General features: G+C 30.2%; 5 protein-coding genes across 5 annotated transcripts, besides 4 other annotated features; 1 reads left to right on the plus strand and 4 right to left on the minus strand.

Annotated features, from left to right (window-relative positions):
• Positions 1 to 1,185: 1,185 nt before the first annotated feature.
• Positions 1,186 to 1,527: a mobile genetic element.
• A 20-nt stretch (positions 1,528 to 1,547) lies between these two features.
• Positions 1,548 to 2,487: a mobile genetic element.
• Positions 2,488 to 3,570: 1,083 nt separating this feature from the next.
• On the minus strand, positions 3,571 to 3,978 carry TVAGG3_0104450 (uncharacterized protein; the record flags this gene model as incomplete). The annotated part of the gene is made up of 1 exon (XM_001305303.1): positions 3,571 to 3,978. The coding sequence occupies one exon, from the start codon at positions 3,976 to 3,978 to the stop codon at positions 3,571 to 3,573; it is 408 nt and encodes a 135-aa protein (XP_001305304.1).
• A 54-nt stretch (positions 3,979 to 4,032) lies between these two features.
• Positions 4,033 to 5,601, minus strand: TVAGG3_0104460 (RNA polymerase III DNA directed -related family; the record flags this gene model as incomplete). Its single annotated transcript, XM_001305304.1, has 1 exon — positions 4,044 to 5,570. The coding sequence occupies one exon, from the start codon at positions 5,568 to 5,570 to the stop codon at positions 4,044 to 4,046; it is 1,527 nt and encodes a 508-aa protein (XP_001305305.1).
• Positions 5,602 to 6,296: 695 nt separating this feature from the next.
• Positions 6,297 to 8,974, minus strand: TVAGG3_0104470 (armadillo (ARM) repeat-containing protein family; the record flags this gene model as incomplete). Its single annotated transcript, XM_001305305.1, has 1 exon — positions 6,317 to 8,974. One exon carries the CDS (start codon positions 8,972 to 8,974, stop codon positions 6,317 to 6,319), a length of 2,658 nt encoding a protein of 885 aa, XP_001305306.1.
• A 447-nt stretch (positions 8,975 to 9,421) lies between these two features.
• Positions 9,422 to 10,513, minus strand: TVAGG3_0104480 (ankyrin repeat and SOCS box-containing protein 4 family; the record flags this gene model as incomplete). Its single annotated transcript, XM_001305306.1, has 1 exon — positions 9,422 to 10,513. One exon carries the CDS (start codon positions 10,511 to 10,513, stop codon positions 9,422 to 9,424), a length of 1,092 nt encoding a protein of 363 aa, XP_001305307.1.
• A 793-nt stretch (positions 10,514 to 11,306) lies between these two features.
• TVAGG3_0104490 (ankyrin repeat and SOCS box-containing protein 4 family) lies at positions 11,307 to 12,932 on the plus strand (the record flags this gene model as incomplete). The annotated part of the gene is made up of 1 exon (XM_001305307.1): positions 11,307 to 12,932. The coding sequence occupies one exon, from the start codon at positions 11,307 to 11,309 to the stop codon at positions 12,930 to 12,932; it is 1,626 nt and encodes a 541-aa protein (XP_001305308.1).
• Positions 12,933 to 13,231: 299 nt separating this feature from the next.
• Positions 13,232 to 13,259: a terminal%2Cinverted (terminal inverted repeat of Mariner transposon ID:TVAGG3_0104500).
• Positions 13,232 to 13,281: part of a mobile genetic element that runs on past the window's edge.

Below are 13,281 nucleotides of genomic sequence, written 5' to 3' on the forward strand. Positions count from 1 at the left end.
CCATCGCCGGATTACCTGCTTTTGTACCTAATACTCCACCTATGATAGTTCCCGCCGTTTTCGCTACTGGTGCCAAAAAGTTTGCTACAGGTTTAATAACCTTTTTATAAACCCAACCCGCAGCTTTCTTAATTCCATCCCATAATTTTTTAAAGAATCCTGCCGCCATTTCTGATTTAATATTAATTAAAAAATATATTTCATCACTTATATTCTAATTTTTATTTAATGATAAATGAAACCAATTTTAAAAATAAATGAAACAAAGGAGGAAGAAATAAATGAAAGTGAAAATGTTCAACAAAAAATAAACGTTGTTAAACCAATTACTGAAATAAAAATTTTTTCATCTGTTGAAGAATTTAATGACTATTATGCTAATAATAAAAAATTATTTGAAGAATTGACAACATGTAAATTGAATAAAATGTTTAAAGTTGATGGATTCAAAATTTCAAAAATAAAAGGAGTGGTTAGTTTGAAATCTATTCCTCAATCAAGAATCACCTCATTAATGAAAATAGATGATTTAACAAAAAGAATAGAAATTATTGAAGAGCGAATGAATCAAATAATTGATTTCATAAATTCAAATAATCATTAGTTTCAATTTATTTTTAAAGTTTATTTTTATTCATGAAAATAATTATTTCTAATTTCTTTTACTCTCTCGTACATACTAGATTTGAAGAATTCAGAACATTTCCCATAATCTCCTAAATGTTTTCTTATCTTATTGGTTTTCCATTCATTATATGAAACTGTATTGTTGCATGCTAAGTTCGGTCAACGATAGAAATTGAGGGGAAATTAATCGTCGAGGAAGTACGATTATGTAAAGTAAAAAATGTTGTGGGATTTTTAATATTGTATATAATTTTATAATAAAATTTTTGTGAGACATTTTAAGAAGCACATATAATTTTTTGAATTTAAAAATTAAAGTAGTGTTGAATGAATTTATTGATTAATTTAATACGGATATTTCTCAAAATTAATCAAAAATAGGTTTTCAGAGAACTTTTGAGATATCTTTTCAAAATGTCTTTTTGAAAATATATAAGTATTATATCAAATTGAAAAAAGGTATTTATCAAAATTCTAAATTCTTAATAAAAAATAACTTTTCAGAGGATTGTGATTTTGAAAGCATGAGTAATAAGTAAAAAATATCTACGATTTTAATGAGGGAATTGTTCCTTATGAGGTATACATTATAACTATATACCTCATAAGGAACAATTCCCTCTTGATAGCTGGGAAACTTTTCTCTGAATAACTTATCATTTGGAGAAAGTTTCCCAGCTATCTATTAGAAACTAAAGGCTGTGAGGCACTAATATATAATCAGTGCCTCATAGCCTTTAGTTTCTTATTAAAAACGAGAAAACTTGTTCGAAATGATAAACAATTTCGAACAAGTTTTCTCGTTTTAAGGAGGGAATTGTTCCTTATGAGGTATACAGTATGAATATATAACTCATAAGGAACAATTCCCTCTTGATAGCTGGGAAACTTTCTCTGAATAACTTATCATTTGGACAGAAAAAGTGACACTTTACATGGCAAAAAATAGAGCCTTACTTTTGAGATACTTGAGATTGAAACTGAATCTTATGAGGCGGTGATCTTGAATCACTACCTCATAAGGTTCAGTTTCATATAAAATTTGTTGCAATTTGTTATTCTTTTGCAATTATTTCTTATAAGATTTTACATCTTTTAGCGGGGAATGTTTGTTATCATGTATATATTATAAATATCTACACGATAACGAACATTCCTCGCTAAATTGCTGAGAAACTTTGAGGAAATGTCGAACAATTTCCTCAAAGTTTCTCAGATTTATATAGATCACTAGAGTCCCCTAGGCACTGATTCTGGTTCAGTACCTAGGAGGCTCTAGTTCTCTAACGAACTGATAAAATGTTTTTAAATTTTTGGATATTGCTACCTGTGAAGCACTGACTTCAAGTCAGTACCTCACAGGTAGCAATTACATTGAAAGATGGGAGAAACTTTGTCCGAATGTTAAACTATTCGGACAAAGTTTCTCACATTTGTAGTGGAGATGGAAGGCTTTGAGGTATATTGTATTAATATATACCCCAAAGCCTTCCATCTCCACTTGAAAGTGTCCAAACTTTGGGTTAATACTTTGCAATTAACCCAAAGTTTGGACACTTTCTCGAAGGAATTGGAGGGTAAGAGATATACGTTCATATGGTATATCTCTTACCCTCCAATTCCTTCTTAAAATGGGAGAAACTTTGTCCGAATGTTAAACTATTCGGACAAAGTTTGTCCCATTTTTTGAAGGAATTGGAGGCTATGAGATACTGATGCAATGTCAGTAACTCATGGCTTCCAATTCCTTCCTAAAACTCATAAAAGTGGACATTACATGCATATAAAATTTGACATGTAAAGTCCACTTTTTGTGAGCGGGGATTTGACTCCGTCAAATCCCCTTTTTCGTTTACGAGAAAGCCAAATTCTCTCAAAAAGTTAAGTAGGACCAATTTTTTATAAAAAAAAATCCAATTTCATTATGAATGTTAATTAATTTATATAATTATTGAATAAAAAATTTTCTTTGAGATTATGAAAAGTTCTTTGAAAAGTTATTTTTTCTCATTTTTAAATATTGTATTAGCCTATTTATTTATAATCCAAATTAAATAACTTTAAATTCAATATTTAAAGAATAATTTTGAAGGAATTGAGTTACTTTCCCCGACGATAAAATTGAGAGGTTTACATTTTGACCGAACTTAGCATGCAACAGTATAAACTTTATTTTTATCTTTACATCTTTCATCACTTCCAATATATTTATATTTCAATTTTGATTTATTGGTTTCATATTCATTAACGTTTAATAATTCACAGTCTTCCTTTTTAAATAAATGTTTTATGTATTCAGGATTAAGAATTCTATAATATTGCTTCCCTTTAAATCTTTGAATATAAACAGGAACACCATCCTCTAAAATTCGATAATCTATTTTATCTGGTTTTACTTGTTGGGTCATTTATGTAAGAATAAAAAAAATAAATTATTTTAAAATTAATGTTAAAAATAATGATACAAAATCGTTCAATATTGTATGAATTCTTACGTTTACAAAAAAAGTCACATAACCCATCATACCCTACTACTATTATGCATTGCATTAATGATGTAAAGCTATTTTCCATATTTTATTTTGAGTCTTAATATTGTAAGTTATGCAAAGAATGTAGCCGTAAAATAAGTCATATTTTTACGGCCAAAACTTCCCTCAATTTTGAGAACTAGTGCACGGTTTTGCCTCATACGGGCTATCATTGACAATTTAATGAGCAGGATAATGTGGCTAATGAAAGTTATAAGTAGAGATTCAATAAACTATTATATATATATATATGTTGAATTTATTGTGTTCCGAATTTCAGTACAGAGAATATCGACATTCAAGTTAAGAAATCCTGTTTAAACAGAAATAAAGACGACAAAAAAATTTTTGTGTCAAAAAGTTTACAAATGTATATACTATCTGACGAACAGATTCTCAGAAAGTACTTAAGTCAGGCCGTCAGAGCGTAGTCTGATACAGAAGCTTTGATTGTAGACTTGAGAGTTAGTTTGAGAACTCTTATATTCTCTTCAAACTCGTTGTTTATTCTTTCTAACTCTCTTTCACTTTCTTCTTCGAGAACTTTGAGTTCCTGGCATTGTTTCTCTTCTAAATTCTTAACTCTTTGGTTGTGCTTCCTGTCAATCTCGTATTCGTTCTGTTTAAGAAGCTTTTTCTTCATTTTCATCATTTCATTTACTTTAATTTGGGCTTGATCGTATTCGCCTTGCTGTGTTAGCTTAGCGGCCATCTGCTTAAGGGATTCTACCTCTGGATATACCTTGTTCTTGAGTTGTTGCTTCTCAATTATGTATTTCTTTTCGAGATTAGTTAATTCTTTGATATGGACGGTATTCATCTTGGTATTGAAGCTCATCTCAATTATAAATATTAAAAATAATGATATTTTTTTATTAATATAAATTACATTTCAGCAAGAAGAACATATAGTCTCATTTGATCAATGAAATAAGAGTGGAAACCAGCGAGATTTTTATCTTCCTGAGATTTCGCCATTGTTGCAGTTTTATCAAGTGAATCTGCGTGCGCAACATGGTCAGCCTCTTCAATACATGATGTGATCTTATCCCACATGTTCAAAGCAACCTTTCCTATGTTGTTTGCTGCTTCAGCGATGACAGAATCTTCATTGTATTTCCATACAAAATACATTTCTTTCAGCATTCTATCAGCTGTTTTCGGAATTGCCTGGATCTGTGTCAATCCCATTCTGCAGAGGTTGTACATTGCACATCTCGCTTCCTTATCTGAGACAATCGCTTCGTCTTCAAGTTGCCTCGTATCTGCAATTTCTAAGTCTTGTAAAGTTTCGAAAATTCGACCATGCATCGGACAAAGAGCTGTTTCTGCGAAAGAATTGACGTACATCAATTGGATCTTTCTGATACAGTTATGTACTTTAAAATCGTATACTGTGCCGTCTTCTGCTGATGTTAATAATCCGAAAATTGATTTCGTACTCGGATTTGATAGTTTATCAAGGCGCTCGAAGAAAACTGTAGCAGGAATATCTGAAAACTGTCGATATATGTCTGTTCCGGATAGTCTAGAGTATGGTAAACCTTCATTTCGTAATTGGTCGTCAGAATGTTCGGCCATTTTACGGAAATGGACGTAATTGCAGCAGTGCGCGTTAGTAACAACTTTGTCAATGATGATGCCATAGTCTGGACCGAATGCTTTGTTAACATAATTAATTATATATCTTGCGCGAATGAATTGGGCGCATGCATTCCAGTCAACTGAATATGCATCTGTAGGAATTTCCTCTTGTTGAGGTAATGTCCTGTTCTGGACTGCCATTGCCTCTTCTTCTTTTTGTTGTTGAGCTTTTGTAACTCTCTTCTGATTCAATTGCAAGTTATTGATTCTTCTCTCTAATGATATGACATCCTGAGAGGTGAACGGATGATAACTTCTAATTCCTCTGCAAAGGAAACCCAAATTAAAGAGTTCCTTTGTAACTTCATCAAATTTCTCGAATGAATTAACAGAGTTTGATTCATCAGTTCCTTGAAATTCGTTTGCTGTTCTTGTTTCATTTTGATGGAAATATTTCGCGCCTTGTTCAACTGTGCAAATTCCTTGTAATAAATAAATGTATAAAACATCGAGTAATTCTTGTTTTGCGTATGCTGTTCGAATTTCTTCAAGAAGAATTGAAGGTGCAGCTAAAATGAAAAGAGGAAGCGTTGCAAGTGTTAAAGTAGCGCGTTTTCCTTCTCCATGGATGTTAACAACACCATGTACGTACATTGCTAAGCAAACAGTCTGTACATCTGAAACGGATATATTTGTCCTCGAACTGATGAATCCGAGAGGACATGGACCATAATCGTTGATAGCTTCGGCAACTGTTCTGGCAGTTGATCCGAATAAAACTTCAACAATCATGAGAACAAGATCCCTTTTCAATCCACTTGCGCTCATTTATGGATTTGTAAAAATTTTTTAATTTTGCATTGAAAATTATACTCTATACCAGGCTATAAATAAATTCATAATTCTGCCGCTTTTGCTATTTTTTTTAGAAGGGCTCCCACACTAAGGGCAAATCGCAAAACCTTCTCATATTAAGTATAGAAGTACTTATATGAGGGAATATAATACCATGGTTTATTAAGTTTGTTCTCGATGTCTATCTTAAATTCATAATGAAATTCTTTCCAACTTTGAGTATAAAGCCTTGCGTACATAAAATATATCTTCTATATGTTAACAGTATAAATAAAATACATTTACCATATAAGTTTGTTGATTAATTAAGCAAATTCAAAACGTCTCATTCATTACTGATATGAAAATGAAGAATATGAGATAATATTTGCATATTACTATGGGTGCAAAATATGTTAGCATTGATATTAATCTCTGATATTGTAAAAAAAAATAAAAAATAATTAAAATATGAAACTAACTTACAGGCATGTATTAGAATGTGGTTATGAAAGTTTTGATTTGCTGATTAGAAATTTAGTGAACCTAGCTTTATTGATGAAAATTGAATTGAAATTGCCAGAAACTAAGCAAAATGGCATGAATTAGATAGGAGATCATCCGTGTTTGTTCATGTTAATATGATAAATCAATCAAATGATTCACATGAACATGAATTGTTACCAGATCTAAAAAAAAGCATTCATTAATATTTATTATCCTAATATAAACACTAATATTTATTCCGTTTTATTCATAACATCATTAACTTTTTCTTTCAAATATGTTCTTTGTTTTGCGATTTCCATCATTTCCTTTATCTTTCTATGTCTTAGTTTCGGCTTTCTCAGTTTGCTGCACCATGCTCCGAATGCTCCAACCATATCTAGAGCTCTTTCCAGACATTCATCACTAGGATTCCTTATTTCATCAATTTTTGTACAGATGCTAATTACCAAATTCAAAGTTGACAATTCAGATTTCGGATCTTCATCTTTTGGATACTTCAAAGCCAAAACTTCGAAGCATCTACTTATTGCCATCAACAAAACACTTTTTTCATCATCATCTTCTTGCAATTGTTGTGTCAAATGATTAATAAAAACACCATTAAATTCAACAACAACTTCTTGCAAATTCAAACAATCATCAATCGGCAAATACTTAATAATTGTCATCAAAGCATCGAAAACAATTGCTTTGCAAGAAATATTCAAAGAATCAGATTGTATTATATTAATAAACAATTCCAAATAAATAGGACTATATTGTAGCATTTCAGGAATATATTTATACATCTGAATTATCAAATTAGAAGCGGCAAAAATAACAATATTATCTTGAGAATTAAAACTTTCAGTTACAAAATCATTTAATTGATCAATTTTTGATTTATCAGATACTAATTCTTGTAAAAATTCATTTGTTTGATCAGTTTCTTGCAATCCAATACTGCATGCAATAACGGTTGTTAAACAATTCATTGCTTCAACATATATCATACAATTTGTATTTGTTAACAAAGTAAACATCAAATCCCAAACAGGATATAAATAATTTCTTAATAAATTTTTGTAGACACGAATTCTTGTCATTAATGTTGATAAATTCGATGTAAGACTTGCCATGTGAACAAATTTAACAGATTCACTAAATTCAGTATTAATAACAAATTCCATTTCTTTCAAAGTTTTTGACAAATAATCGTCAAAAACCACTTCATTTGACGGACAATTTCTATAAAAAACATTCAAGCATTCGTAGCATCTTTCCAACAAATCTTCGTTATCTTGTGTCCTTGGCAGCTTAAGAACAGTCATAACTGTTGATTCAATCATGTTTCCGCCCATAGAAATTGACAAAAGATTGTAAACAGAATTCGGAGAATAACAACGACAAATGTTATAAATAATTGATATAATTCTCAAATGTATCAAGGGATCAACAGCTTCGTCAGTGATACATTGCTTGTAATTGATAAATTCCATCATTTGAAGATATAAGTCAAGAGGTGAAGTGAGCGATACAAAAAGTGACGGATGTCTAGCAATTGTCTGGCCAACAACCCAAAGAACTATTTCTCTGAGCCTCTGGTTATCGGTCTGCAAAAGTTGGAAAATTGTAAAGAAATTGGAGTTTACAAAACCGTCAACTTCTTTCAAAAATCTTTTATCTTCAATTTCTGTGATTTTGCAAGCGATTATATAGAACAGAACTGCGAATACGTATTTGTCTATCCAATTATCTGATGTTATTTGCAAATTTGACATCGCATTTGCAATTAATGGAAGATAATCTGTTGGAGATGATTTGCAGAGGCTTCCAAGAGTTGTCATTGCAGCTGATGATAATGTTATCTCTGATGGATCTTCAATATCTAACGTATCTGTGCTTATTTTGAAAATACAATTCATTATTGGGTCAAAAAGAAGAGAACAACCTTCTGAACAGATATTCTTCAGCTCTTGACTTTGGTCTTTCCTTATTTTGTATTCGAAATTGGAAAAATCATGCCAAAACTTTAAAGAAATTTTTTGATATTCTTCTGAATCTTCTGATTCAATTGTAAGGCCTCTAAGAGTAAACTGACTGATAAATTCCATAAATAGTTCAATGCTATGATAGAAATTTGTTGCAACAGAAAGAAGAAAACTATGACAAAAAGAATTAAGATCAATATTCGGTATTTCGATGATATTTCGTAAGATGTTAAGTATATCAATGATGTATTCTTCGTTTACAAATGATTGGTCTTTGTATCCTGCGGAAATATTAGATAATAAATTTAATGACTTCTTTTTCAATTCAATTGTGTCATCGCTATCTGGAAGTAGTAGATTTTGCTTAAGAACGTTTGTCATTTCAAGTATAAGTGGAACAATAATAGGTTCAAAACAAATATTGTAAATATCATCGAATATTTCAATACAAACGAATTTCAGATCAATAGGTGAATCTTCTGTGAGGCACTGATCAAGGTATGATTTGAGTTTTTCGCAAATTATCTCTGGTTTGATTTGATAAAATAATGAAAACAATCTCGCGCCGTGAATTTGTATTTGTGTATCTCCATAGCAAGTAACCATATCGTTAACAACTTCAAATGTCTTATTAATGAGATTTGTACACTCTGAATTTTCAAAAATTTGTTTGAGAGCATCTAAATGTGCTCTTTCTTTATAATCTAAGAATCGCCCAAAGATAACAGATGTACTAATGATTGATTTTGGTGGATTATTATGATTAGAGATGATTTGATAAATTAATTCCATGAAAAAAGGACTGTTTGATTTCATCAATTCCGAGATTTGATTGTCTGCATTCGATTGAACTTCTGCATTTGGTGATTCGGTCGCATCATAAATCAAAGAAAGTAAATCATCTGCTGTTATACTCATAAAAAATAAAAAATGATATAAATTATGACATTGAATCATTAAACGCATTTACTGTTAAGGAAACAAGTTGCTGAGATAATTTCGATGATTGATTCATTTGTCACTTTTTTCAAATTATAATAATAAGAGGAAAAGAAATTTCTTTTATGGGCCAAGTACCACAGCTACTCCACACTGGGGCAGAATTTTTCCGAGACCTCTTATCAAATGAGAGACTTCGAGTAAAAGTACATTCTCTTATCTCTTGTAGGTAGATATGTTATAAGTGATAGTGTAAGTTATGATAGATTGTTGTACGTTTGAAAGAATAATCAAAGATTAACAAAACTAAAAATCCAGAGAAACGTATAGAATCTGTGGGGAAATTTTAATTTTATTTTTTATTAATAATCAAATCAAGCTTTGAAAATATCAGAAAAATAAAGAATACTATCTTATGTAAGAACGCTATTCTTTGGCACCATGCGAAATGAGAAGTTCAGCTATTTCTTTCCGATTTTCAAATGTTGCAATATTAAGTGCGGTGTCTCCATTTTTATCCTTTTCATTGATATTTGCATCATGTGAAATAAGAAGTTCGACTGTTTCTTTATTATTTTTATGTACTGCAATGTGAAGTGCTGTTTCTCCATTTTTATCCTTTTCATTGACATTCGCACCATGTGAAATGAGAAGTTCGACTATTTCTTTATTATTTTCAAATGCTGCTTTATGAAGTGCGGTTTTTCCAGTGTTATCATTTTCATCGACATTTGCACCATGTGAAATGAGAACTTCTGCAGTTTCTTTACTACTACAATCTGCTGCAATATGAAGTGCGGTGTTTCCATATTCATCCTTTTCATTGACATTTGCACCAAATGAAATGAGAAGTTCGGCTATTTCTTTACTATTTTTATATGATGCGTTATGAAGTGGTGTTTTTCCATTTTGACCCTTTTCATTGACATTTGCACCATGTGAAATCAGAACTTCTGTAGTTTCTTTACTATTATTCCATGCTGCAATATGAAGTGCGGTGTTTCCATATTTATCTTTTTCATTGATATTCGCACCAAGTGAAAGGAAGTATTCGATAAGGGATCGAATACCAAATATAGGTAAATAAACAAAACATTTGTTTATATCATTAGTTTGATCGAAATAAACCAAAAAGGATTCAAGATTTTTGTGATCTAAACAAATATCTAAATTGATCTCGATATTGAACTCATTCATCAAAAATGTAACAAAATCAATGTTGTGTGAAATAATTGCATTTCTCATGCATTGATTATTTGGTTTTTGAGATTTTAAGCATTCACTCATAATCTCTTTGTTTCCGCTTAAAAATGATAATTCTAAACACTCTAGAGTTATTTTTGAGTTAAATTTCGTTCTTAAAAACTTGAAACAATCAACTGACCCATGGTAACAACATAATTCAAGTAATGAGTATTGAGCGAAAGAATATGGATATAATTTGCTTTTAAGTTTTTGATCTATATCAAATCCATCTCTTTCCGTGAATGAAATGAATTTTTCTAAGTCATTATTCATAATTGCTCTGTATATTGTATTTTCTGTATGAACTTCAAGATTTTTGAAATCAAAAGATTTGTTTATTATACCCATGTTCTTTATAAAACATGAGGCTTGGCGTAAATGTGAAATTGTTGACTTCTTCTACAAGATATTCATCAGAAAAGAGTTTGACAAGAAATAAATATGACTTTGTATAGCGATTATTATACGGAATGATATTTAAAAAGTCTTCTATAATATTTTTAGGTGGATATTTATTGGAATCAATCAATTCTGTTTTGATCATTTTGAAAATCGACTTTAATTCTTCTTGTTTTTCCGTTTTCAACTGATATAACACGTTGTATATATCGATATAATATTTGTGGGTATTTCTTAGTTCACTGTATTTGTTTGGATGAATGTCTATTAATAGATTGATTTATTTCGTTCAGATTTCAGCCAAAGGCTAACAATTTTAACAGATCCTTCATTTGCTAGAATACTATCGGTAATGACACTATTTTGTGTTTGTTATATCGGTTTAGTTATCTGAGTCGATATAGTTATCATAGAACAAGGATTTAGTAAATGATATCGATGCTGTAATCCCTGTTTCTTTGTGAGTGATGATGTATGAGTACAAATGATGAGAAATGCACAAAAGTTATGCTTAGTATACAATGTTGGTAAAAGTTATGCTTCGAAATCAATGACATTTGTGAGATGTACAGTCAGAAACTTACTCTATTGAAAGGATATTATGAGTTTAGCCATTTTAATCAATTCTTTTGGAGATATTTTAATTTTAAGTTGGCATAATTTTTTAATGTCAGATCAAGGCAGTCATCCAAACATATATAGTGGACTGCACAGTATGTCGAAATACTATATCGATTCATTTAATGCGTTGTATCAGCTAAAAACAGAAAATGAAGAAGAATTAAACTCGATTTACAAAATGATCAATACAAATTTGATCGATTCAAAGAATCATCTCCCAGAAACTATAATAAAAGATATTATTGATATCATTCCTTATAATAATCGCTATACAAAGTCATATTTATCTCTTGCCAAGCTCATATCTGATAATTATCAAGTCAAAGAAGTCCACAATGTTAAACTTATTTCAAACTTCCTGTTTTATAAAGAATACGGAATTAAATTAGACAAGTCTGTGGATTTCGAACAAATTAAATCAGAAAATCTCGATATTCATAAAGAAAATACAATTTACAGAGCAATTATGAATAATGACTTAGAAATATTCATTTCATTCACTGAAAGAGAAGGATTTGATAAATATCAAATTCTTCAAAGCAATTTATATCCATATACTAAAGAAGGATATTCATTACTTGAATTATGTTGTTACCATGGAGCAGTTGATTGTTTCAAGTTTTTAAGAACAAAATTCAACTCAAGAATAACTGAAATATGTCTCCAATTTTCATTTTTAAGAGGAAATCAAGAGATCATGAGTGAATGTTTAAAAAATAAAAAACCAGACAAAAAATGTATGGAATATGCGATTATTTCACACAACATTGATTTTGTTACATTCTTGGTGAATGAATACGATTTAGAGATTGATTTACAATATTGCAGAAAATATAAAAATCTTGAATCATTTTTAGTTGTTTTAGATCAATCTAAATTTTTAATTAACTCTTTTATTATATCACCGATGTTTAATATTCCATCCATTTGCCAATATTTCCTTTTACATGGTGTAGATATAAATGAAACAGATGATTATCAAAGAACTGCTCTTCATAGTGCAGTAGAATATAATAGTAAAGAAGCAGCCGAATTTCTTATTTCACATGGCGCAAATATCAATAAAAAAGATAAAGATAGGCAAACAGCTCTCCATTATGCAGCTATTTTCAATAGTAAAGAAACAGCTGAACTTCTTATTTCACATGGTGCATATATCAATGAAAAAGACAAATGTAAGAAAACCGCTCTTCATAGTGCAGCAGAATATAATAGTAAAGAAATAGCGACACTTCTAATTTCCCACGGTGCAAATATCAATGAAAATGATAAATTTAGGAAAACTGCTCTCCGTTATGCAGCAGAAAGGAATACTAAAGAAATAGCTGAGCTTCTTATTTCACATGGTGCAAATATCAATAAAAAAGACAAATGTAAGAAAACCGCTCTTCATTATGCAGTTGAAAATAAGAGTAAAGAAATAGTCGAACTTCTAATTTCACATGGTGCAAATATCAATGAAAAAGATGAAAAAATGAAAACTGCTCTCCATTATGCAGCAGAAAAAAATAGTAAAGAAACTGCCGAACTTCTTATTTCACATGGTGCATATATCAATGAAGAAGATAATTATGGAAAAACAGCTCTGGAAATTGCAAGAGATCATGTTTGTACAGATACAGCCAAACTTCTTCTTTCACTTGGTGCAAAAGACAAACAAATGTTCATATGATCTTTATCAAATCCTTCTCTTTCAGTGAATGAGATAAACCTTTCTTTGTCATTATACATAAAAATCTTTAATTTGTTTAATGAATATGATGATATATATTCCCTTTTGATTTTTCATTTTATTTGATAATTGCAAAAAAGAAAATCGATTAAATCACTGAATACCTGTTTTAGTCTATCAAATTTAATAATGGTAAGCATCAGATCAAATTGAGAGGGTAATCCTCCTCCTCTCAAAATTTAAATTTCATATGAAATGCGTTAACGAAGCATTCAAATTATTTTCATAATTTGTTTCTATAGGGTGTCCAAAGGTGCGTTTAGCACAGCGCTCTATATGAGACTATTAA

Source organism: Trichomonas vaginalis, chromosome IV, assembly GCF_026262505.1.
Source record: "Trichomonas vaginalis G3 chromosome IV, whole genome shotgun sequence".
Classification (NCBI taxonomy): Eukaryota; Parabasalia; order Trichomonadida; family Trichomonadidae; genus Trichomonas; species Trichomonas vaginalis.